Source organism: Notechis scutatus, chromosome 2 (genome assembly GCF_049901735.1).
Source record: "Notechis scutatus isolate UNSWTSFEM ecotype Mainland chromosome 2, rNotScu1.2, whole genome shotgun sequence".
NCBI classification, from domain to species: domain Eukaryota; kingdom Metazoa; phylum Chordata; class Lepidosauria; order Squamata; family Elapidae; genus Notechis; species Notechis scutatus.
Window position 1 is genome coordinate 247,845,545 of NC_142010.1, and position 26,914 is coordinate 247,872,458.

General features: G+C 37.9%; 1 protein-coding gene across 1 annotated transcript in view; it reads left to right on the top strand.

The window, feature by feature from the left end:
- CPLANE1 (ciliogenesis and planar polarity effector complex subunit 1) overlaps nucleotides 1–23,162 on the top strand; it is a 71,931-nt gene extending 48,769 nt beyond the window's left edge. The window contains exons 33-55 of the mRNA XM_087958508.1: nucleotides 638–812; nucleotides 1,891–2,184; nucleotides 2,307–3,050; nucleotides 3,208–3,371; nucleotides 3,731–3,845; nucleotides 4,916–4,967; nucleotides 5,869–5,922; nucleotides 6,221–6,349; nucleotides 6,671–6,763; nucleotides 8,473–8,573; nucleotides 8,772–8,967; nucleotides 9,435–9,676; nucleotides 10,274–10,367; nucleotides 12,048–12,206; nucleotides 12,511–12,544; nucleotides 14,105–14,236; nucleotides 15,597–15,759; nucleotides 17,792–17,853; nucleotides 18,947–19,111; nucleotides 19,944–20,035; nucleotides 20,387–20,509; nucleotides 21,622–21,785; nucleotides 22,588–23,162. Of these exons, the coding sequence (XP_087814634.1) occupies nucleotides 638–812; nucleotides 1,891–2,184; nucleotides 2,307–3,050; nucleotides 3,208–3,371; nucleotides 3,731–3,845; nucleotides 4,916–4,967; nucleotides 5,869–5,922; nucleotides 6,221–6,349; nucleotides 6,671–6,763; nucleotides 8,473–8,573; nucleotides 8,772–8,967; nucleotides 9,435–9,676; nucleotides 10,274–10,367; nucleotides 12,048–12,206; nucleotides 12,511–12,544; nucleotides 14,105–14,236; nucleotides 15,597–15,759; nucleotides 17,792–17,853; nucleotides 18,947–19,111; nucleotides 19,944–20,035; nucleotides 20,387–20,509; nucleotides 21,622–21,785; nucleotides 22,588–22,725 (3,685 nt within the window). The 3' untranslated portion in view covers nucleotides 22,726–23,162. The remainder of the gene's footprint in view (nucleotides 1–637; nucleotides 813–1,890; nucleotides 2,185–2,306; nucleotides 3,051–3,207; nucleotides 3,372–3,730; nucleotides 3,846–4,915; nucleotides 4,968–5,868; nucleotides 5,923–6,220; nucleotides 6,350–6,670; nucleotides 6,764–8,472; nucleotides 8,574–8,771; nucleotides 8,968–9,434; nucleotides 9,677–10,273; nucleotides 10,368–12,047; nucleotides 12,207–12,510; nucleotides 12,545–14,104; nucleotides 14,237–15,596; nucleotides 15,760–17,791; nucleotides 17,854–18,946; nucleotides 19,112–19,943; nucleotides 20,036–20,386; nucleotides 20,510–21,621; nucleotides 21,786–22,587) is intronic.
- The last annotated feature ends 3,752 nt before the right edge of the window (nucleotides 23,163–26,914 follow it).

Sequence of the window (26,914 nt, forward strand, 5' to 3'; positions counted from 1 at the left end):
GTGGAATGTTTGAATAATAATAATCCCAGATGGAGGAATTTTAAATTGATAGAGTAATTGCTAATTATTGTAATCTCCCTGGAATTGTGGCTGAAGAGGAGAGACTATTGTCTGTAATGTTCATTTATGAAAGAGTAACTGGAATGTGTATAACTACTTAAAAGAATGTCACTATCACTTTGGAGAGGAGGGGGAAAAACCTAAATAAGGAGAAATATAAACAAGGAGGAGATATTAGATGTAATGGAACTTTATTGTCTCATGTTCCTCTTATAATTTTATATCTGGGTTTACCAGTATGCAGCTTCCACAGTTGGACTTTCAAAGCAAACAGACTTTCATATCTTTTGTTATTTAGGGATTGCTCACAATAGCTTTTCAGATAGTCAGATACTCATATGATCCTCTCTAAGTAGTCGCTTTCTAAGCAGGAACTATTTATTTTATACTCTTCAACCATTAACAAATTACAATACATCCTTAATGTACAATTTTCCTTGGAGTGGTTTGTCCCCGCTATTTCAGACTTTCTGTGCAGCTCTACAGAACTAGATATTTAAGAAATTAGATATTTAAGAAAAAAAGTTTAGACTCCTGGTTTCTCTATCACAGCTGATTTCCCTTTTTATCTCTGCAGTGTAGACATCACTGTTTCAGATGACCAGCCTTCTTTCACAGAGGTGTCAGACATTCCTTCAAATGACACTGGTGTAAAAACAGAGGTGATTGATAGAGAAATGACAGCACAACCACCGAACACTTCAGAGGTTGTTGGGCAAATGCTACAAGATGAAATGTTTAAGCTGATTCAGGTGAAAATATAACATTATGAAAAATATAAGCATATGCCTTAGAATAGAGTTCCCCAACCTTTCTGTGTTGGTGGCCTGGAGTGGGGGAAAGGGGATAGTTCTGAGGGAGGGGCAGGTTCATGCACACATGGGTGTGCAAACACCCGTTGCTCGTGTGAGTGGGCCCACAAGCACCTGCAACAACACTCACATGAGTGGCCTCAGTGCCCGCACAAGTGGAGCTGTGCGTGCACACATGCACGCACACTGTCCAGCTATTCAGGCGTCCTGGTGGCCAAGCCACAGGTTGGAGACCCCTGCCATAGAATAAATTAAATTCATATTTTTTTCGTCTGAAATATTTTCAGCTTGAACTGAACTGTTAAACTCTCACCAAAAGTGTTCCAAGGTCATTCCCACCTTGTTAGAAATTTTTCAAGTCCAGAAAAGCCTGTTTGAGTTCAGAATGTTTCAGTAAGTTTAAAATAGCCAACTGCATTAGAAATATTTTGACCAATACAGCTCTACTCTATTATTATTCCTCAAAAGATAATGGCAGACTAATTTGGTAATGCTTCAAGAATAGTACCATGCTGCTAGTTGAGTTTGAAGCCAGAGTTTCTTTATTCTTCAAACAATCTGTTGACCGCGTAGAGATTAGAGATATAGCTGCAAGTAAGACTATTTGGAACAATCCTATTTACCCTTCTGTGTATTAGATGTACAACTGGAAGTGTGACAAAGTAGTTGGCTTCTGAATAGTGGAAATGTTTTTAAGGAAGAATAAAATACAATAAAAATTATACAAACACACTACCCATACTTCAAATATTAGCTAAAACTATGCCTAATGTGGCTATGCAGTAACATACTTGGTATTATTTGGCTCCTAATTTTACTGTCCTTAAAATTATCTCATATTCTTAAATTACCGGTCATTTTTCCATTCTTCAGGTCATAACAATGTGGTTATCAAAGAAGGATAATATTTAGGATTTTACCTGTCTCAATATGATAACTGCATAGTTGCAAATATGTTCAGTAATAGATTTTAGCTAAGACACATTTTTAGTAAATGTATTCATATCTTATATTCTAGCTGCAGCAGATTAACTATTTGAGTCTCATGCAAATAGTTGGATTTGCCAACTTGCCGAATACATCACAGCAGATGCAGCAACCTCAACCTTTTCCATTAGGAAGAAACTGGGCTTCAAGCACTGAAGCGAATAATATCCATCAATCTACCCCCATGCAGCCAGCAGGTGATGTTCAAAAACCTACTGACCATCAAATACCAACTTTGGAAAACAGTTGGAATGTTGGTAAGAAAAATAACAGTTCTCCGGAAGAAAAAAACTTACCTGATCAGAACCAGGATGAAAATAACACGGTGAGTTGCTGAGATTTTTAAAGTTTTAAAGCTCATATTCCATGTTTTTGTTGAATATCATCATCAAGCAGTACTACAATTAAAAAAAAACACCTTACATTATTATCTTTTGCCTTATTTAGAAATTTGTGCACATGAATGATTCTTCAGCATTACGAGAGAGTCAGTCTGTTGGTGCAAGATTGATGCTACAACTTCAAAGCTCACCTCATCAGAATCCAGCCAGGCCATTCCCTCTGTTATCTGTTTCCCTAAATGCTGAGAAGAAGCCAAAGCTTATTCCATTGGCAAAACCCTTAAATAATGCCGAGGGATTTCCTTTGCTTAAGCTCAAAACAAATTATCAATTTCAGGCACTCAATTTCTGCCCAGTAATTCCCCACAGATCTTCTGGACCATCGTCAGGACCGAGAGAAGCCTGGGGTCCCCCACCTTCTCTGGCACAAAATCCTCCCGGTTTACAGATGTCAGAACCCAGAAATGAGACAGGAGCACATCTAAACTTGAACCGTTCTGTTCAAAATATTACAATCCAGGTACAAGAGCAGACAAAGCATTGGGCAGAACCAGTCAAGACAGGAATTTCGAAACAGTTTCCTGTAGATAAATATGGAAAAAAGGAAGATTCAGCACCATTACAACCCTTCCATGAACATCTAAGGCCAGAAAAACCATTGGTTGACAGCGAAATTAATTCACATCAAGCCTATGGGCATTTTACTGAAATTCCTTTGCTATATCTGAAGACCAGGTCACCATCCAAATGTTCACCAAGTAAATTTACAACAAAAGATACAGATTGCAGAGGATCCCTTGGACAGACAGGATTACCATTGCTTTATTCTAATTTACCTCCACTAACCAAGGTAATGGTTTTATAAAATATGTGTATTGTTTTAATGTAGATGTCATAACAGCCTTTTCATTTAAGTTCATAAATGAAGTATTTCTCAACTTGATCTGCTCTCCAAAAATTGAAAGGGAAACTTGAATTGATTATGATCTCTTTTGTTTGATGAACAGTTTCAGATACCGAAACTCATTCCCCTTCAAGATCTGATTGCATTTGAACAAAGCCAGCATTTTGTTCAGTACCCCCAGCATAAAGAGAATCCCAGGCAGATGCAGTTATTGAAAGCTAATATTAAACTAAATGAAACAAGACAAGTGAGGAGTAATAAGAAAAGGTAAAAACCAAACCTTTAATCCTATGTACCAAAATCCTATTGCAGTTGCATTAGTTCTTGCACTAAAGAGAGAAGAACTTTTCTTATAAAGTGATAAATGCTTTAAATTAGGTGTAATTTCTCCAGACGTTAAGAAAATATTGATTACATTTCTGTGTGACCCGATTGTTGATACAGCTAGTTCTATTCTTGTATTGTCTCACCAGCTTATTAGATATCTAGCACCATCTTCCTGAATCTATCAGTCTAAGCAAAGCCATCATTCTGCTTTGGAGGCCTTATGCCAGATGAATAGGACTAAGTCTGGAACATTCTGGCCATTTTTCAAACAACCTATTTCTCTATTATTATCACACTAGACAGAAGAGACGTGTTAAAAATCAGCTCAAGGAGAAGGAAGAAAAAATGAAAGCCATTGTGACTAATCAACAAGATGATTCTTCTGTTCTTCCTGATGCTGTAAAGCCAACAAAGGCAAGCAATAAGAAAATGTTAATTGATAATTAGCTTCATTATATTGTTTGGTTTTAAAGTAAAATATAGGAAAAATAATAGGGTAAAATATAGTAAATATCATCTAGAACTGGACTGATGCAGTAGTCCACTTTTTTTGACATTCATTCATTTTCAAACTGGAACTTGATTAGTGTTTGCTAATGTTCCAGGAAAAAAACTCATTGTCTGTTAAGACAAATTTAATATGATCAATACATAATAGTTCTATGAGTTAACATTCTATCATTCTTATTTAATTTAAGAAAGAAGCATCAAATATATCTTGTTAGAATGTAGAAGACTTTCCAAATTGAGAAAACTTTTTAGCAAGCAGTATTTACATTTGAACATCACAGCTTCATATATTCCCTTTGTATGGGTTTTGAGTGATGATGCGACTCACAGAAGCAGATTAAATGCGATGGAATGATATGCTATAGAAAATGGTAACTAGGTAATTCATTAATTGAAAAGCATGCAAGTAGTCCTCAGTTAACAGTCACTCATTCAGTAGTTGTTTCAAGTTAACAATAACGCTAAATGAGGGGAGGTTATGACCGATCCTTGAAGTTCAGCCATCCTAGCATCCCTGTGGCCACATGATTGTGATTTAAGTGTTTGGCAAGTGGTTCACATTTATGATTGCAGCATGTTACAATCAAGCTATCAGAATTTGTGATTCTCCATGACAATTTCCCCCAATAAAGTCAATGGGGAAATCAGCAGAGAAGGTATGAAGTTGCTTGGGTACGTCTTTCCCACCCACATACTCTTCCTGAACTTCCCTAGTTCAGCACCTCTTCTTATTAATTGTTTCAGATTTGGAGGGGTGTGGTGTGTGTGTTTGTATTTTAAATTTTGCTTTTTACTGGTATGTTTGCATCTTAAATTCCGGATTTGATTTATTGGTCTGGGACTGTAATCAAGTCTTGTTTAATCTTCTTGTTCCCCAGCAATATATACTGAAATTAGTATCTATTAGTATCCTGAAGTATATTACTAACATTAAATCACTTGTGTACATTTAATCATACTTGTTCTTGCTTCAGGAATCTCAAGCTGAATTAAGTGCTGGTCCGTGTGATGCTAATTCATTACTAAGTAAGTTTTTTCAGCAAAATTGTCTTGAAAGATTGAATGTTCTTTCCAGGATATCACCGTTTTATATTTGTCTTGAATGGGAATGGTTACCTATATAGACTGGGTATGGAATTTCTCACTGGCTGCCCTTAATCTTTGCTCAAATGATTCATGGAAAACTTTCAGAAATCTGTCTTGGCCTCTGTATTTAAGATATTTTTACTGATAGTGTAAGTACTGGTAAGAGATGCATTTTCAAACAGGTTCTGGCTTAGAGTTCTACATTTCAATTGTGCTTATAAATTCTACCAATTTCCCCTTAAAGTATGCTAATTACAAGAGCATTGTGGTCACTGTAAGAAGGAACAGAGTAATTGTTTATTGTTTATGCATGTATTGAGTTTATATCCCATTTTTTGTTCATGCATCACCCTAATGCAGACTATAAAACATAAAAATAAATGCAGTACATTGTAATTTAAATCATAGGTTAAATTAAAAATCATCATCATTAGAGCCCGTTCTTTTAATAATTATAAAGCTTGTCATCTTCATGAACATGAGGAGTGAAGGCCAACTCTCTTTGTTGGTGGGAAGGAGAAATCCTTCCTGTGCTTCTTCAACAAGGAAAAGCAATTCTCTTCTCACCCTCAACTGATCAGCCAGTTGCTTGGACAGAGCAGAGAAATGCAGATTTATTTACTCTTGTAATGAGGATGCATAAAATGTCATCTTAAAATTAGCTGTAATTCCCAGATTTATTGCTATAGCTAAAGTAATTAAATTCCTTTCACAGGCAGTGGGTGGGAAGCTTTTGAGTGATTTAATAGAACATAAATACAGCCAGGCTTAGGAGGAATTAGCATTTGACAGTAAAGCTTTATCACCTCATGTCTCTTTTTTAATCCATCTCCTCTCTCAGCCTCTCAGCCCGCAAAATGGAGCTTTACTGACTTCAGTGTGCTCCAGAACAATGGTACGTCAGGAAGCATCAGAAGGGTTGCTCTCAGATCCCATCTACTTGTTTTCAGCATTAGAAAATTAAGGGGGGGAAATGCAGGTGACAGACAAAATTGGTAGGCAGACCTGTAGAGGAAAGAAATTAAACATGGGTCCTGTTCTGCTCATATTCTTCATAACTCCCCCCCCTTGAGCAGATAATTAGATTTTGTCCGCTTTCAGGCAAATGACTGAAGTGACACAATTAACAATAGCTTATGAAATAGTACTTTTGTTTTTGAATTGGATAATAATGTGATCTTCTATTATTTTAGAATCAGATACGTATATTTCTTCAGCAGCGCTACATTACCTGGCTTCTGTAGGAAAAAAGACTGCAGAACTTCAGGACGCTAGCACAAATACAGCAGATCTGCAGAATGCTAGCACAAATACAGACCCTGGTAAAACTCTTGCAAGAAATTATTTTGACTGGTTTCTTAAAGCTTTGAAAATGAAATGGTTTCCCACTGACATAATTTGCATTCTCTAAGAACACAAATGTATGTCCATTTTCTCAAATAATGTTAAATGGTAGATTGCAAAGTAACAGTTGTATAAGATAAATGCTCGTCCAAATGCTTTCATTTCTGCATTTCAAATTGGTTCTGCTCTGCAAAATTATCTAACCTTTCACTCCTGAATAAATGCCTTTCTAATAATTAAGCAAGATACATTCTCCTCTTGATTCATCTTGATCTTATGTTTTTCTCATGGGAATAAAGTTCTGAAATCATCTCAGAATATACAAACTGTATCAGAAGAATTAATTGATGAATCTGTTGGGAATCAATCAGTCACTTCTGCATCTGTAACAGGTGTGTTTTCTTTCAAGTTATTTTTGAAGAAGCACAAAATTCTGTGTTTCAGAAAATAAACAAATATTATCATGGTGGGATCCAGAGTTTCAAGACCTGAGTTATGAGCTTTTGCTGACATAAAGGAGAGAAAAAACATTTTTATTGAGTTTTATTCTCCCATTGTTATTTTCTTCTTCGCAAAGCTGTCCCCAGGGGCAAATTAAAGAGGGGCTGAAGGAAACCTTATAGAAATTATAAGAAACATGGAACCATATAATTAAATAAAACCAAAAATGACCAGATCTTCTGAGAGTTCAGAAATTTTGCCATTGACAACATTTAGCAATTTAGATTAGAATGCCAAAACTTCACAATATCATGTGAGATCTTGGCATTGAGATTTTTCTTTTAAACTGTTTATTTTGTGAAGTCTGCTGCCTGAGAAAATTCCCAACCTCTGTTTTATGGGGAACTGATTGAAACAATCTTCCTGTCTTGGGGCAGCAGATATTTCTAAATAGCCATCAAAGGTAGATAGATTATCCATTCAAGAAACAAGCAGCTGTAAATTGATTTTTTTCTGACTTTAAAGTTATCCATAAGATACTCAACAATTCCTAGAAAATCTAATTCCCAGAAGTATCTCTGGTATATGAAAAATGGAATGTTTTATCTGCTAAAGGTTTCTGACTTTATGTTTTTCTCATCAATCAAGTTGAAAAAACACATCAGGATGTTATAACAGACTCAAAGCAAATAGTTGCTGAAACTAATAAAAATAAGCCAATCATTTCTCCTCCCGCTTCTGCTTCTGAAACAGGTGTGCTTTCTGCTTATCTATTCTGTGAAAATACATTACCAAATTTCACTGTCTTTAAATTTTAAAAAATTGAGGTTATGTATTGTGCAAAGGAATATTTTATCCAAAGAATGAGGGGTGACGGTTTTTATTACTAATATCTAATGCTGTCATTGATTTATATGTTACTGTTCTCCTATCTGCATAACTTGTGATTGTTGTACAAAATATAGAGCTCTTAAATATTAATATTAAACATTAAACATGCTCTTAAATTTACATTTAATGACTTGGGCGTGCATATGAATACTAAGCATGCTTAGTATTGTTTGTTTTGTTCCTCCAGTTTAGAACTTAAAATACATGTTTAGAGTTTTCTTTCACTGTTAAAAGAAAATCGGAATACCTGCAGTTGTTATCTTGATTGGACTTTACTAAAGTTTAAGATCATGATGGACAACCTTTTGATAGTTGTTGTCATACCCAATCCCTTTTCTGAGGAGGGTAAAGGTCACCATGGATGAAGCAAGGAAGCAGCTACTCAAACACAAGGTTTTCTGGTATTTTTTTCATAAAGTGAGGCTCATTTGTTTTTAAATAAATTTAGCTTAAGGCTCACATCACACTGTTTTTTTCTTGTATGTATGTACCTTATTTTCCGACTTCTAAATGGTAATTAAAGCATGCCATCAACTTTAAGCAACAGTTAAGATGCTTCAAGGGCCTTAACAAAAGAGTTTCAGAAAACACATGTGACCTTAGAAGTCAGCTTGCTTACCCTTCATCTGGGTGTTAAAAAAAAATCTTCTTCTGCAATAACATTTTTAGCATTTCAATATTCATCACAATGCTGTTTATCTTTCCAAGTAGTCTTTTCAGCTCTCCAAGTTGCTCGGGTGACTTTTAACCATGTTCTTTCCTTCTACAGAACTGTTGCCTTCTTGCATTAATCAGACTTTGGCACCAGAGTTGTATTTCAACTTTGACAGCGCAACTACAGAGACACCTTTGCCATCTTCATCTGATTTGGTCAGTCAATGAGAAACGTCTCCTGAAAATGCAGCCATATGTCTAAACTATTCAGTAAATTGGTCAGTTACGGGAGGAGAGAGGTTCAGTTCTTCAGTGCAGTTTTATAAATATTTAATATAGGTTAACATTGTTTGCTACCTACAGTTTGGTTTGTTTATATGTTTGTTTGTTTGTTTGTTTTAATATATGGTGTAGGCTGAACAGAGATATATCAGTGTGACCGATATAGAGGCTGGTGATCTTTTCAAGAATTTGCCAGTTGAATCTGAGCCCACTACACAGCCTATTGTCACACAACCTGTGAAGTCTGAATTCCCAGCTTCTACAAAGCTGTATTATCCAGCAGTCTCTGTTACTAGTGTATTACCACTGGATGAATTTGAGAGGCAAGGTAAACATCTACAATTTTTGTTTTGTACCATTTGCTTTCAAAATGTACTTAGGGGAACTGGGGGGAGGTAATCATGTAAAACATGGGTCTCCAAACTTGGCAACTTTAGGACTTGTGAACTTCAACTTCCAGAATTCCTCAGCCAGCCATGCTGTCTGGGGAATTCTGGAAGTTGAAGTCCACAAGTCTTAAAGTTGCCAAGTTTGGAGACCCCCTGATGTAAAACCTCATACAGGAATGTAACATCTGTATCTCTCTATACTGAGAGCTTGATGGCACTTTGTGAGTAGGCTTTGAAATTTTGTAGATAAATAAAACTTTATTGTGACTTTTAATTAAAATGTCACTTTTTTCAGTGCCGTTGTAACTTTGAACAGTCACTAAATGAACTGTTGTAAGTTGAGAACTACCTGTAATTGGTTACGTTTGAAAATATTTTGCCCTTTTTGTCTTTGTTTGATTGAAAGAAAAGAGTCTCGAAATAGAACTGCCTCTACTACCACCAAGAATAACAGAAGAAGAAACTTCTGTTGATCATCTTACCTCAAGTCTCCTTTGTGAAGATTTTTCCAGTATTTACACAGGACAGTTGGGTCAAAAGATCAGTAAACAGCATTTTTCTGGAAAACTACAAGAAATGGATAGACAACTATCGTACCTACAAAATTTGGCAGAAAAAATGGAGAAAGAATATAGCACTACTAATTTGGTATATTTCACTTCATATTTTTATTTTAAACCTTTCTTCCCTTGGTAATAGGATTTATGTTTAAATAGATTGCAGTTATATGTACTTTCAACTGGAGGAAAAATCACATATCTTCGATATGATACAAGAGTTCTGGTTGGTAGTGAGTTGCCTAGAAAATGTTGTGTGAAAGTTAGGGATGTATATGAATTTACTGTGATTGAAAAAAATACTTCATTGATCAATAATCAATTTAATTTTAATGGAAAAAAGATTAGATGCAAACCAATATATAAAGTGTAGAATTTTATTACTATTTTTATTGTGAGGACAGAGATACACAAAACTAATAAACTGTAGTAAACTCAGTGTTAAAAGCATAGATATACTTTCTAATTTATAAAAGAAACTTCTGCAGATGTGAACAAAAATCAGCAAAGAAGAGAGGTTTTTTTTAATATTAGCAGCCACAGTTGTATTTTTTTCAATATATTTGGGTTAATCTTAGACTTGTGCATTAACTGAAATGGAAAAGAAATGCTCAGAAAAGCATTATAATATTCTTTATATCCAGATGTAGGTGAGAGGTGATAAATATCACGTGTCTCTTTTTTACAGTTAGGAGAAACAGCAAAAGATGTCAGTCTGATACCTGAGCAAGAAGAAGATGACATATTGTTCTTTGCACCAGGTGTTCAGCTTTGCAAAGCAGGTGAGTTTACTAATGGAGAGTTGGGTTGAAGATATTATGGCTGTATGGCAATTAGATATAGAAGAGAATAGGTGATTCAGAATATTGCTTTACATAATAGGAACACATAGAAGAGATTTAGTAGATATAGAGGGAAGAAGAATAGCACTTAGCAATAGCACTTAGCACTTAGACTTATATACCACTTCACAGTGCTCTACAGCCCTCTCTAAGCAGTTTACAAAGTCAGCAGATTTCCCCCAACAATCTGGGTCCTCATTTTATCCACCTCGGAAGGATGGAAGGCTGAATCAACCTTAAGCCTAGTGGAATTTGAACTGCCAGATTGCAGGCAGCCAGCAGTCAGCAGAGTTAGCCTGCAGTACTGCATTCTAACCACTGCGCCATTGCAGCCTAGGTTGCAATGGGGATCAGAATTTCCATCACTAAGCAGCACAGTCATGAATCACAATGTCATTTGACTGCATCACTTAGTAAAGGCAATTTGTGCAGTCCTGGTTGCCAACATAACCCAAGGATAACATGGGATCTTAAGTTCACATGATTGCAATTTATAATTTTCTAGAGGCTTCCCCACTGACTTTGTTTGTAGAAACCAGCAGGGAATGTCAGAAATCACTATCATGTGACTGTGGCTTGTTACAATCAAATAGTCACCTGATTGTGAGCAAGTGATCGTAGGGATGTTGCAACAGATGGAACTCGAAGGACCAGTCATAACAACCATTTGTTCAGCACCATCATGCCTTTGAACGGTTGCTAAACAAATGATCATAATCCCAGAACAGATTTTAAAGATCAAAGCCAGAACTGGAACTGAACATGGAAATTTGCTATGGAAATTGATTAATTCTGGTTATAATGTTACTTCCAACTCCAACCAGCAGTCTTATAACCCTGTTTTGGACTACAAACATTTGGGAACCTACCAATGGAAGATAAGTGTGGCCAAGTTGCTTTCATCTTGAATGACTGATTGACATAACAGCTGTGTCAACTCATAAAACATTCCTATGCCTGTTTTAGCAGTTGCCAGAAAAAAAGGGGGGGAGGAAGAAAATCTGGAAGAGCAGTTGAAAGCGAAAGTACATTCCAACTCTTACCTTTAAAAGATTGCAGCTAAAATACCAGAGTTTTTGCCCAAGAATGTGAATGATGATACCCAGCCTCTGAACGTGCTCAATTGGAGAATCTGGTTTATGAGACACCCAGGGGGGAGGGGGGAAACAGGGTCATAGGTGACTGTAAATTACAGAGTTGGCTTGCTGTCAGGATTCCAGCAATCGCTCTAATTAAATCATGATTCTCAAGCCAAATTTCAAAAAACATCAAAGGATTCATTAGAGGCGACATAGTGTATTTTGAAATTTGGCTCAAGAATCATGATTTAATTAGAGCGATTGCTGGAATCCTGACAAGCTGCGGTTGATAAGAGTCGCTATGATGCTGAAACCCCTTGGATTTTTTTAAAATGATGCTATGGTATCAGTAAGCATGCCCTGAGTTTTAAAGCAATATCACTCCTTTACTGCCCATCAACGCACATGCCATAATAAATCTGCACTCAATTCTTGGTTGTACTTGCTGAAGAGGAACATAGCTTCTATCCTGAATGTTGCATAACTTTTTATATTGCATTCCTTTTAACTTTGGTTTCACTCTGTTCTTCTGTTAAACTAGAACGTTATTCAACCCGTGCAAGGGTGGAGAATTTTACAGAGGAACAAGACGACTTAGAAGCAGAATCTTCCCCAAAGGATTTCATTGCCTTAAAAACACCTTCTGTTTCACCTTCAGTATCTGCTGCAAATCACCCCAGGGTCAACAAGTTGTTTTCTGGTACTACTCTTTCTTGGTTTTGGTATTTTTTTGATAATTTTGTAAACATCTTTTTAGTTGTTTATAGAATATGTTATTTGCTAGTACTGTGTCCATATTTTTACATTAAATTCAATCAGAATAGAGCTGGAAGGGATCTCTGAGCTTTTTTAGCACCATTGCACCATAAGGAAGTCTCAGTCCGTGTCTCATAACATGGTTTGACTTGAAAGGAAATATTATTTTGATGATTAATATTTTAATTAATTTTATTGATAAACCAGGCTAAAACTTAGTGATGATTTTTGTTTTTTGTTTTTAACAGCTACTAGTTTTAAAATGGAAGAACAAGATGAGAGGTATGTATGAGAAAATATTTCAGAAGCATTTACTGAAATGGGGAGAGTCATATTGGGGGGGCTTTCCTACCACTTCAGTATACCAGGTTTGAAAATAGATTCTATCCTCTACTTAGTGGCAGATTTCAAAATTATGGGAAGAAGTTATTTGTTATAGCAGGGGTCCCCACCGCCGTCCGCACCGGTACGGCCGAACGCCTTACCACCCCTGTTGCTGGCCCCCCCCCATCTTTTTGTTACAGCGCTTGGTGAGCTTGCTCTCCACCGAAGCTCCGCCGCTTATCATAAAAGAGGGCGCACGCGGTGAGCTCCGGAGAGCCATTCACCCAAAAGCTCACTGAGCCGCCGCTTTTTTTATGACGACCGCTCAGGGCGCCACCGAAGCGCCGCAGAAAGAGGCGGCGCCCAGTTGACGCCGACCGGCAGGCGCCACTGATGTCGCGGCCGGTTGGGACGCTATAGAGTACTTAAGTTTTTATTGAAGAGCCAAATTTGACTTAAAGGTTTTCCTTAGGATACAACCGCTCATTCAGCAACCATACAAAGATTAGGATGACACTGAATGAGGGGGTCTTGTAGTCAGTTGAGAGCATTTCCAGTATCACTGCTTTCCTGGGGTCATCGGATCATGATCTGAATGCTCAGTGCGCAACTCACGATCATGGTGTTGTAGCAAGCCATGGTCATGTCATAATTTTCTAACATTTTTCCAACTTTCCACAATCAAAAGCAATGGAGAAGCTGGTGGGAAATCAGAAATTACTCCTACCACTTTTTCACTCACCTGCACATTAGAGGCCTGCCGGAAGCAGCCCTTATACTTCTCCTGTCCAGTATGGCCTGCTGTCTCTCTCCTACTGCCGCTTCCCCAGCAAGGCCTAGAGCAGGGGTGTCCAACCTTGGCAACTTTAAGACTTGTGGACTTCAACTCCCAGAATTCCTCAGCCAGCTTTGCTGGCTGAGGAATTCTGGGAGTTGAAGTCCACAAGTCTTAAAGTTGCCAAGATTGGACACCCCTGGCCTAGAGAGTGGCAGAACAGGTTCTGCTGCCTTGCTGAGCTCACCGTATCCATCGCAGGGCCGTGCTTTTGCCTACCCCCGGATTCCAGGTCAGCAGTGTAAGGAAGAAGATGGCAGTGTCAGGTGGGGGTGGGGGGGTGCCGAGTAGGCCACAGTGATGGGCAGGGCAGCTGAAAAGACAGAGGAAATAGACATATGGGGGAGCTGAAGTCCACGCACTGGTTGTAGATACAGGCTGGTTGCCAAGAACCTGAATTCTGATCATGTGACTGATGGGGCGCTGTAACAACCATCGGTTCAGTGCCTTGCAAGTTAGAATGATAACTGAATGAATAGACATTAAGCAAGGATGATTTGTAATGTGAGAAAATGATTAAAATCCATCTTTTGCCTACACTTGTATGTTCATAGCATCTGTCCTTATATTTCAGCTATTGTTTTATGTGAAGGTTTAGAAGTGCTGTTGTGATGTTATTTGATCTCTGTATTTTTAAAAGTAGCTTTCCAGTTGGCATCAATTTAATTAGTTTTTTTCAATAGAGGTTCAGAAGATCGCCTTCAAATCAGTGGCTTGAGTGATGTTTTGGACATCATTAATGATCTTATAGTGGAGAATGGTGTTTCTCCTTCAGAGCTGGGCCTTACAGAAATTCAAGCTCAAAAAATGGCCAGGTAGTGTTACATTGATACTTTTAATAACTTTGATCTATATACCAATGATGCTGTGTTGCAAATGTAAGGTTGTATGATGCATCCAGGAGTATAGACCTGATAAACAGTAGTTGTTTTGGGGTAAGGGCAAAATACAGGAAGTAGATGAATTTACTATCTGTAGTCATTCTTGTTATTTACACATTTTATTTTTATTTTTTTTATTTATTTGATTTGTCAATCGCTTACAAGATAATAGGTATAAGTATAAACATAGTTATGAATACATGAAATGGATACATATAAGAAAAATAAAAGAAACAATAGGACAGGGACAGTAGGCACGATGGTGCGCTTATGCATGCCCCCTACAGACCTCTTAGGAAAGGGGTGAGGTCAATAGTAGACAGTCTAAGGTTAAAGTTTTTGTGGTTTGGGGTTTGAGGAAGAAACTACAGAGTATTCCAGAGTATTCCAGACATTGACCACTCTGTTGCTGAAGTCGTATTTCCTGCAATCAAGTCTGGTGCGGTTAACCTTGAGTTTGTATCTATTGTGTGCTCTTGTGTTGTTATGGTTGAAGCTGAAGTATTCATTGACAGGTAGGACATTGCAATGTATGATTTTATATACTATACTTAGATCAGACTGAAGGCGGCGTAGTTCTAGGTTTTCTAGGTCTGGAATTTCAAGTCTGGTGGCATAAGGTATTCTGCAATGAGTAGAGGAGTAGAGAACTCTTCTTGTGAAATATTTCTGAACTTTCTCAACTGTGTTAATATCAGATACGTAATGTGGGTTCCAGACTGATGAGCTGTATTCGAGTATTGATCTAGTAAATGTTTTGCCATAAAACCAACTTCATTGTAGATGCACCTTCCTTGATGCATAGTCACTGTTCAACTTTAACTGTGTAGTGGGCCATTACTAGTGGCTGGCAATTCTGAACAGGGATGCTTACCTCATGTGTATCCAATGACAATACACTATGAATGAATCAACATCCATGGGCAGATAGAATTGCTAGTTTCCATACTTAGGATTTCCACCAGTCAGTTAAATAATTGGGACGAGTGTTTATCACTAAATGACAATAGAAAAAGGGGAAAACAACACTTTATGTATGAAGGGTAATTTTTTTTCCTGTAAATTACACCAGTTTGTAATATTTTTACTTTGACTTGGTTCGCCCCCTTTAAATAACTTCTTTAAATAACTTACCAACTTCTGGCTGTTAATAGAAATTCAGAAATAGCTTATTTCCACTATACGAATCTGGAGTCGTTAAATAATTGGTAGCAAAATATGCTCTATTCCTATCTTAGTTAAGGAATCATGATGTAAGAAAATAATGTCATAGACTCTGACTTTGTTATTTCAGTCTTTCAAATATGCCACGTAAGCAGACGTACAAAGCTGAGAAGGATAAAAAAGAGTTACATGCTTGGATGAAAAGAAAACGAAAAGAAAGACTTGCCGAATATATGCAAATACTGTCTGAAAAACGGGCAAAAGAGCGCAATCCATTCCATCTGAGAAAGATGGTAAGGCTATTTGCGTTGAATTGGTAAAAGTACAGTAAAAGGAGAATTTTTATCAATATGAATCTCTGTTCTAAATTTGCATTTCTAAATCTGGATGGCCACCTCTTCACAAAGATGGCATATCAATTATAAAATCAAGTGTGGGAAGAAATATGAATATGCATAATAATAACAATTCTAGAATATAAATTCCTTTTTAAAAAATTACAGTGTTCCACTGAAAATTTCTAGCCTCCAGCCACCATTTTTATTTATTTCTACATAATATGCCTGGATCTCATGTAGACTCAGATATTTCAAAGGAAAAAGATGGATGGAGACCGCAAGGCATACTTTTGTTATGCGATGCATCCAGCTGTCATAAACAAGCAAGCAAAAAGACATGCATGGGACCTGTCTGGTTAGCTGGTTAAATAAGTAAAAGAAATAAAAAAAATAGAAATAGTATAAAAAGCCATGGGAAGGGTGCCCTAGAGAGGGGAAAGTCATGGAAGGGTATTAAAAAAACCCAACCTGAGCTATGGGGACTGGGGGTGGGGAGACAGTGTAGCAGATATCCAGGAAAGTAGGAAGAAAGGAATCAGAGATGAAGCATAGATGGAAGATCGAAAGGCGTGTAACACTCCCATGTGTAGAGAAAAGATGTTGATTCCACCATCTTTGATCATCTTCCTCACAGCAGTTAATTTTGGTGGCACTTGAGATATGGATATACCTTAAAAATCCAAACCGAACCTACACCCCCCCCCCCCAAAAAAGGGAAGAGTTCTCGTTTTTATATTGCTACATTGTTCCTCAAAGTTTTATATTGCTACATTATATTGCTACATTATTCCTCAATATTGCTACATTATTCCTCAAAGTTTAGTGAGAGGCAGCCCAAGTGCTACAGAGTACAGCACCCAAGTTTAACCTTGTGCCCAGGCATTTCTTATAGTGGAGGTTGATGGCTCTTTTTGCTCAAGCAGAGAGGAAAGGGGATATTTCCCATGGATGTCTCCATTCTCAAAGGCCTCAGTCTTCTAGCTCAGGGGTCTCCAACCTTGACAACTTTAAGACTTGTGGACTTCAACTCCCAGAATTCCTCAGCCAGCAAAACTGGCTGAGGAATTCTGGGAGTTGAAGTCCACAAGTCTCAAAGTTGCCAAGGTTGGAGACCCTGAATCTAGCTAGTTCTGAGAAGAGGGGAACATCAATTTCTCCCCTTCCATTTGCCAAAGAAGAAACCATAACTCACAAGAAACATTATCTTATGACTTGCAGTTTTAAAACCCTGGATTCTTCAAATTCATCCTTCATCGGTAGAAACCTTAAGCAAGAGTAATTCAACATTTCTCTGGGTCTCAGTCTTTGACAGCATGATTCAGAGGGAATGGCTGTTGTCCAGGAAGAACAGGACATGTCAGGAGACTTTAAACTTCTAAAATCCTTATGATGATTTTATGATCCTTTAAAATCTCTGCAAGACCATGATGAAAAATTCTCCTGAATGAAACAATTACATTAAACAGCTGGAAATTGTCATCTCTAAGGACAAAGGAAACTTTAAAAAAATAATATTGATGGTTAAAAAGTGAGCTTTTCTTTAAGAGTCAAATATTTATTTCAATTATAGTCCAACATAAAAGCACAATTAAGAAAAATTACATCCATTTCTATAATACTTTCACTTGTAAGAGATATAACATAACTAAAAGCTAGGATTACTATAACACTAAAACACTCAAAACTGTTTATAAACACATATTAATATTAATGTTAAGGATACGGACCAAAGGAACAGGGACTCAGAGGGCTGAAAAAAATGGATTTAAAAAATAGATAAATTTAAATAATTAATTCTCTAATATTACTCATACCCAGTACTCTTAACTTGTATTCAAACGTTAATTGTTACAGAGCAGAATCTAGCAACGTATGTAATAAACTGTAAGCATTTTGTCAGTAAATTTCCTGAGAATAATAGGACAATCAATTAGAACAGTTAATAGACCAGATAACTGATATATATCTCTTTGCATTTTTTGTATAGCCCCTTGGACTGTCAACACGAGAGATTAAATTACAGCAGAAAAAGAAAAAGGAGAAAGATAAGTATGTTATTTTTCAGGAGCTTTTTAGATTTTTAATCCATTGTATATGGTAGTTGAGCTATTAAGTGTGAATTGTCTACATTTCACCATATATAGTTCACTGGTCTGTCAGATTTTATGATAATTGAATGAAATAATTCTAGGATAAAGCATTTGAATTCTATGCCCCAGGGGTAAAATGAAGGAAAGTATTGGGAAATTTTTTGAATAGATCTGGTAAAAACCCACTTGAAAGAGAAACTTTGTGTTGGGGACACTATAAAACAATTCTATTGTATTCACTCTCTGGGTAAATTCACTCTGCTATAGATTTGAATATTGTTTGGCATGGTTTTATATTTTAAGAGAACATATTTCACAGATGCAAACCTGACAAAGAAGAACCAAAATTTTTCTACAGATTTTCCTCAGCCATTTTCATTGTTACTAAAGTATTTGATATTTTTGGTCCTCTTGTCTCTGATCTTGTTCGTTATATGGAAGTAGAACAGACAAAATCAGAATACTGTCTCTTTCATACAGTCCTTTACAGATTACAGGTAGTCCTTGACTTATGACCGTAGTTGAGTTCAAAATTTCTGTTGCTAACTAAGACAGTTGTTAAATGAATTTTGCCCCATTTTATGACCTTTCTTGCCACAGATGAGTTAAGTGAATCCCTGAAGTTGTAAAGTTAGTAACATTAAGTGAATCTGGCTTCCCCATTGACTTTGCTTGTCAGAAAGTTGCAAAAAGTGATCATATGACCTGGGACACTGCAACCATCATAAATGTGAACCAATTGCCAAGCATCTAATTAATTTGGTGACCGTGGGAATGCTGCAACAGTCAAAAGGGTGAAAAACTATCATAAATCCCTTTTTTCAGTGCTGTTATAACTTCAGTCACTAAATGAGATGTTGTAAATCAAGGACTATCTGTACTTCTACTAGTATGTTTTTCTAGTACACGGACTATTTTTATGTGTCTCCTTTTCTCCCCAGTAGTTACAAACTTAGATTGCTTTTAAATAACCTAGAAAGGATGTTGTTTTAAAAAAAATCTGCAATTGTTGATCATTAGTAGTTAAATGGGCCCATTTACTTTCTCCGAAGGGTCTTGCTATCTGAACATCATAACTTAAGAATCACTGAAGCTCTAAGTCTGATGCAAGACTTGCTGTCCGACACCGCACAGCTCCCTTCCAGTAACTCTAAACCATCATCCAGAAGAAAATCCTCTTATGGTTTTGAGCAGCTACGCATCGCTTCTGCTGGAGGGTAAAGTATTGTAAAGTCGTATTGTCATTAATTTTTCTGCTTCCTTCTCAGATTTACCAATGTGACAATACTGTGCAGGGCTTGTTAGACATAAATCTGAGTACAGTTGCATTGCTCTTATTCCTAGAAAAAAGTACCGCACTGAAATACTGAAAATTTTAATACTGAACATTAACAGCCCTAATTTTAACATTTACCTTCACAGTGGTTCAGTATCATAGCAATGGCAATGTACTGAGGGATGGTTGACAAACTTTTTTGGGGGTGTTCTGTTTCAAAATTGCTGATGCAGACACAGTATTCCAAAGCTGAAATATTTGCTATTGTTTAAGAAGTTAGCAGTCAACAGGAAAGTAATTCAAATGCATAGCAGAGAATGGTTGTCTGAAAAATGCCAGTACAGTCCGAAGAGCGGTAACATAATCCCAATACATTCCAAGAGTCACAGAAAACCAAATTAGGTAGTCAGGCCAGTCAAAGGGCCACAAACAAGAAAGAGGAACAAATGATACAAACTAGGATTCCAAACACTTGTTTCCAAGCAAAGCAGCTACCTGAAGCTGTCTGCTGACCCCTGACTGCAATCATTCGTGCCTCACCCTTTGCCTTGCGATCGGCCTATATAGACTAGTTTATATTTTCAAAAAGTTCTAGAACAGGGGTCTCCAACCTTGGCAACTTTAAGACTTGTGGACTTCAACTCCCAAAATTCCTCAGCCAGCAAAGCTGAGAATTGAAGCCCATAAGTCTTAAAGTTGCCAAGGTTGGAGACCCCTGTTCTAGAATAATCATTGCAATTATAAAAATACAATATATTTTTTTTTAATTGAAGTTTCCATGGGAGGAGCAAGCCATTTGCCAAAGTTGGTTTTGGTCCAGCGAGATCCCTTTCAAGTCTGTCTTGTGACACAGCTTGGAAAAAGGGTAAGAAACAAAGATCTCTTAATATCATACCAGTAATGAGATATTCAGTACAAAGTGCATGGAGCATTTTTAGACTCTAATGTTCTACACCTGCATTTTGCATCATAAAGTTTAAATCAATAAGCAAACAAGCTTTATGGAGAAATGGAACATTCATTCCATTTGAATAGAGCCTTGACATTTTAGAGTGATGCAAATAGAAAGACATAGCAAAGAAAGAAACTCTAGGTTTCTGCCATGCTGAAGATAATAAAGATCGCTAGATCACACCGAATTGTAATCTGGCAACTTCATTTGAAGTTCCTAATCCATAATGTGAAAAGAACAGTTTTGTTGTCTTTTTTGCTTAAGGTCGACTCTGCCAAACTCCCTACAGAAGAACACCACTAGAATCCCATCAAGGTGAAGCATATGGGAAAAGCCGTAGAAACCAGAGGCAATGGATGAGTAGCAGGCTGGACCTGAGAAGCCATGGTTTGTGGGGGCATAAAACTCAGTGCTGTTCATTGGCCCTCATCTCCACACGCCCTTCTGTTTTTAGAAAAAGGCTTTTTCAGTTTGGATTAATTCATAATGATTAAACTTTTTTCAGAGTTTTAACTCTTCTTGCTCACCTGCTTTGAGTACTTTAGGGATAATTTAATACAAATCCAATCATTAGGTAAAATGAGGTAGCTCACAGAGCTTTGTCTAATGAGCTGAGGAAGTAAAGACTTATCTAAATAGATCACTGGCAATACTTATAGTTTAAACGTTGTCTTCTCTTCTTAGTTGGAATAATTTCCAGATCTTTGGGGTGGGGGAACTGTTCCCCTACACTGTTTGGAAGCCTCATTGAAGAGAATCACTACTGATGCAGAAAGATTTAAAAATAGGTTCTGCAAGCAATAATTGGAGTCCAAAAATTGATAACTATGGACATAAATTCTGTGCAAGGCCTATATACATTTTTCCCCTTATGAACGCTTGTGGGAAACTATACTCTATCCCAATATAATGGCTAGTATAGACTCATACATTATAATAACTTTTTGACATAATTTGGCAGCAGTGATATTGTTTTGTAGCTCACTGTCTTTTGATGGACATGAAGGAACTACAGGGACATATAGGGTTGCCTTCTTGATACCCCACACCTGAATGAGACAGTGCCAAGTTGGTCACATATATATCAAGGGACATGGAAATTCAGATTAACAGAGTTGTTAATGTTCTTGATAGTGAGCTTCCCTCCATTCATGGTCAAGCCAGGTATTCTTGCACTCAGGTATTCATGGCTCTATAATTGTTGGGATGTTGAAGCTGGGAGGAGAAGCCTGTGAGATCTTCAGTGGGCCCTCTGTCTCTGTCACTGATTAACAGATGCCTGATAGATACCAAGGTCAACCATGGGAGCGTAGCCTGAAGTCAAATAGAAATGCTTAACTAGAAAGTCCCTTTTAGATATTTTTAAGAGATAAAAAGCAGCACTAAAACTTATTTTTATCAAATTGGATTCCAAATTGAGGTCCAAATTACTGAATACTTAAATAGTTAAGAATTTCAGATAAACTAAAACAAAAAATCTTTCAACAACTTCCCTCCAGCTTCTGATCAGACAAGAGAATCAATGAATGAGAAAAGGTTCTTCACTTCTAGTATGACATCTCAGGCCACTGAAGAGACTGATGACAATACTGTGAGTGGTTGGAGTGTCCCCGAAGAGATCCAGCAAATACTGTATGGCACATCGAATGCACATTTCAACAAGGTGAGGACGGCAAAAATAGAACAAATTGGGCTATAGCTCTGAAATAGTTACTTGTTTGTGTCTTTATTTTATTTGGTATTTATATCTCTCCTGGGGAAAGGATCAGATTCTTATTGTTTACAGTGCCTTTTCATATGTTAACATTTGATCCCAAATCTAGTTTTGGAATTGATAAATTCTTGTTAATCTTCTACTCCCAAAAAATAGAACTATAGTCTGAGGGTTTGAAAAAAAAAAAAAAAAGAGGGTGTTCCTTAAAAGGAAAATATGAAAAGGTTTCATCTGAAGAGCCAACAACTTTTGGGGTGAGCAAAATCATCTTCTCACAGGATACCAGTGGGCCATGCTATACGAAGGGTATCCCTCCCCCCCCTTTTCCCAAAAGTGGGGGCAAGTTAGACGGAAGGTCTTTCCAGTGTTCCTCACTATTGCTGTGCTGTATTTTAAGGAGGCAAAATAGAAGGGGAAGATGAGAAAAGCTTAGGCCTCCAAATGAATCCCTGTTGTACTATATAAAATGTACTTCAATAAGGCACAGAGCAATCTAAAGAGCAGGGCAGATGCATCCATTGGAGATAGTACTATAAGAAACTGGTGACTACGGAAGTAGAAAGCAAGGAAAGAGTGGGGCCAATGAATGATTTCCAACAGAGATCAAACATTATGGCTTTTTGTTAATTATATACTTTCGTTATTAGCCGGCCTAATTTTAACCCAAGGGGGAAAAGACTTTTTTGGCCTTGAAAAGGTCTCTTGACTGGTCTGCTTCTTATCTCCATCATGCTTCTCTTCCTCTCTCCAGGAATCACTTCCAGAAGATGCTTGCTCGATTGCCAGCCTTAATAATGCTGACAGCGTGAGTGAAAGTACCGGCAGCATCCTTAGCAAGCTTGATTGGAATGCCATAGAGGCTATGGTAGCAAATGTGGAGGAGAAGTAAAACTGGATCTAGTCTGTTCTGGTCTTTAAAAGGACATTAAGTGGAATATGGAAATGAATAAATAACTGGTGGTGAAGTTGGAAGATGATCAAGCAACCTCACCACAAGTAACATCAAGGGCCAATATTCACCCATTCAGGAGATTCTGCATAATGTTACAGAAAAATTCAAGGACTTTTTTTTTTAAATGATTACCTTCAGAATAATTTGATTGGTGGTGGTGGTGGTGTTCCACAAGATGCCATTTTAGGACTTGTAGAATATGTAAAAGTTTAATAAATCTGGCAAATAAGGTCCTAAGGATGTTATAAACTTGTATTTTTGAAAGAGTGTTTAGAATTTAGGTAACCAGGCTTGCATCTTGATTTCAGTGAATCTTGCTTAAAATTATGAACATTTAAATATTTTTGTAATAAAATATTTGGGGTGTTTTGTTTTGTTTTGTTTTTGTTATGTTTGGAAATGTTTTTGGTAGGGGTGACAAGTTTGTGTTATATCAGGTTAGTTTTGAAGGTGTTGCTGATACCCAGTATCTCTTGCTGGGTTATTTTTTGGTAGTCTGTGAGAAGTAATCAGGCCTTAAAATATGTTGCCTCCTTCACTATGTGAATATTTAAAAGAGTTTCATTTCTTTTAATCCATTCTCTTGGTAAATTTTTAGTTACTACAATTCTTATTTGTGGAATACTTGACATTTTCTGAATATATCTTCGATCAGAACTTTGAAGCCGTTTTGAGTTGTTCTTTTAAAATGAAAGATGTTGAAACATTGAGTGGATAAATATTTATGCTCAAATTAAGAAAATAACAGGTATTTCATATATTCAGTTTACAAATTTGCCAGTGTTACAGTTTATCATAAAGACATGTTCTGGCTCCTAGTTTGGGAGCCCCTTTTCACACACTAGACATGCTCCCTCGGAAGGTAGCTAATTGTCAGTCCTTTGAGGTAGGCCAGCTAAAGAACAAGAATGACTGGAACTCTCCTGAACTCTAATATAGGTTGTAGAAACAATCTTGAAAGCCTCTTTTGCCTTCCCACCTTCTTATACCTCTGGGAATTAGGGTGAAGCCAGTTTGAGTTTTTAATGTTTTCTTCATGCCTTGTCTAACGTCATCTCTGTGGCTCCAAACTCTGGTGGAAGAGGATTCTGATGAAGCAAACTATCACTCACAAAAGCTGGTGCCTTTTGATAACGGTTTGAACAGGCATTACCAGACTGGGCTATTGTAAACTAAATGATTCTCCTCCGTTTGGTAACGAAATGAACTCTAATCTTTTCGCTCAGTTACTAGTGAGATTATTCCTTTTGTAATTAAGATGAGGTTTGTAAATAAGGAAGCCCCATTATATTTTAATGGGATGAAAGAACTTTCAGAGTGCTTAATTAGATAATCTGGTGGCATTCAGGAGATTTGCACAGCAGGATGGGATGCACATGATACCACAATGATGTAACTTTGTAAATCATGATTACATCTTATCTGTATTTGTAGAAGTTGTACAGCGATACTCTAGATATGCAATATACACTGCTCAAAAAAATAAAGGGAACACAAAAATAAGACATCCTAGATCTGAATGAATGAAATATTCTTGTTGTTCATTACATAGTTGAATGTTCTGACAACAAAATCACACAAAAAATGTCAATGGAAATCAAATTTAGCAACCCACGGAGGTCTGGATTTGGAGTTACACTCAAAATTAAAGTGGAAAAAAACACTACAGGCTGATCCAACTTTGATGTAATGTCCTTAAAACAAGTCAAAATGAGATTCAGTAGTGTATGTGGCCTCCACATGCCTGTATGACCTCCCTACAACACCTGGGCATGCTCCTGATGAGGTGGCGGATGGTCTCCTGAGGGATCTCCTCCCACACCTGGACTAAAGCATCCCCCAACTTCTGGACAGTCTGGTGCAACGTGGCGTTGGTGGATGGAGCAAGACATGATGTCCCAGATGTGCTCAACTGGATTCAGGTCTGGGGAACGGGCGGGCCAGTCCATAGCCTCAATGCCTTCGTCTTGCAGGAACTGCTGACACTCCAGCCACATGAGGTCCAGTATTGTCTTGCATTAGGAGGAACCCAGGGCCAACCGCACCAGCATATGGTCTCATAAGGGGTCTGAGGTACCTAATGGCAGGCAGGCTACCTCTGGCAAGCACATGGAGGACTGTGTGGGCCCCTAAAGAAATGCCACCCCACCCCATTACTGACCCACTGCCAAACCAGTCATGCTGGAGGATGTTGCAGGCAGCAGAACGTTCTCCATGGCGTCTCCAGACCCTGTCAAGTCTGTCACGTGCTCAGTGTGAACCTGCTTTCATCTGTGAAGAGCACAGGGTGCCAGTGGTGAATTTGCCAATCTTGGTGTTCTCTGGCAAATGCCAAACATCCTGCACGGTGTTGGGCTGTAAACACAACCCCCACCTGTGGACATCGGGCCCTCATACTACCTTCATGGAGTCTGTTTCTGTCCGTTTGAGCAACCACATGCACATTTGTGGCCCGCTGGAGGTCATTTTGCAGGGCTCTGGCAGTGCTCCTCCTGTCCCTCCTTGCACAAAAGCGGAGGTAGCGGTCCTGATGCTGGGTTGTTGCCCTCCTACGACCTCCTCCACGTCTCCTGATGTATTGACCTGTCTCCTGGTAGCGCCTCCATGCTCTGGACTCTACGCTGACAGACACAGCAAACCTTCTTGCCACAGCTCGCATTGATGTGCCATCCTGGATGAGCTGCACTACCTGAGCCACTTGTGTGGGTTGTAGACTCCGTCTCATGCTACCACTAGAGTGACAGCACCGCCAGCATTCAAAAGTGACCAAACCATCAGCCAGAAAGCTTAGGAACTGAGAAGTGGTCTGTGGTCACCACCTGCAGAACCACTCCTTTATTGGGGATGTCTTGCTAACTGCCTATGCTTTCCACCTGTTGTCTATTTCATTTGCACAACAGCATGTGAAAGTGATTGTCAATCAGTGTTGCTACCTAAGTGGACAGTTTGATTTCACAGAAGTGTGATTGACTTGGAGTTACATTGTGTTGTTTAAGTGTTCCCTTTATTTTTTTGAGCAGTGTATTAGAATGAACCAACTGTTTAACATATTGGTAATAAGGTATCTATGGGAGTATATAAAAAATTATGATTTGTCCCTTCTTGTTCTCCTAATACTACTCCTAATTACTATTACTACAAAAACACTCAGTGTTAGTAAAAAGGTATAGAGCATGGGTGTCTAACTCATGGCATCTCATTGCCGTCGTGATGGGCTGGGGTGGGCGTGGCCTACACGTGGCGCATCCAGCCCATGACACCTCTGGTGTAGAGCATGGAACAGGGAAATACACACAGTTCTCGTTTAGTGACTGCTTGTTCAATGACCAGTTACCAGGGTGCTGAAAAGGATAGTTATGACCAGCCCCTTAGCTTGCAGCTGTCATGTTCCCGCAGTCATGTGATGACGACTTGGCTGCTTGGCAACTGGCATGCATTAATGACAATCACAGCATCCTGCAGTCACAAATGATCACCATTTGATACATTCACAGCCAGTTTTCCTCAAGCAAAGTCAGTGGGGAAGTTGCAAGTCACAATAATATGATGTTGCACTTAATAACTTACTGACATAAACCAGTGCAGTCCAGAACATTTCAATTTATGACATTACTTAGCAACAGAATTACCAGTTCCTATTAAGAGTTTGGTGAGGATTACCTATATTAAGACATGGAAAATACTTGTGTATCTACAGGTAACCCTCGACTTACGATCACAATTGGGACCAGAATTGTGTTGCTAAGCAAGGCAATTTGTTGAGTGAGTCCCTCTCAATTGTATGACTTTTTGCAGTTGTTAAGTGTATCATGCAGTTGTTAAGTGAATGGGAAGATCACAAATGTGATCATGTGACCCCAGCACCCTGCAACTGTCAAAAATACATGCTGGTTGCCAAGTTACTCATTTTCATCATGTGATTGTGGGGATGCTTTAGCAGTTGTACCTGCAAGAACTAGTTGCAAGTCACTTTTTTCAGTGCTGTTGTAACTTTGGTCACTAAACAAATGGTTGTAAATCAAGGACTACCTGAACAGTATAGCATGGATTAATATGGCTTCAGATTAATGCATATCTTGAGAGCATTGCTTATGTTAATTCCAGTTAATACATCAAACTGCTCAGA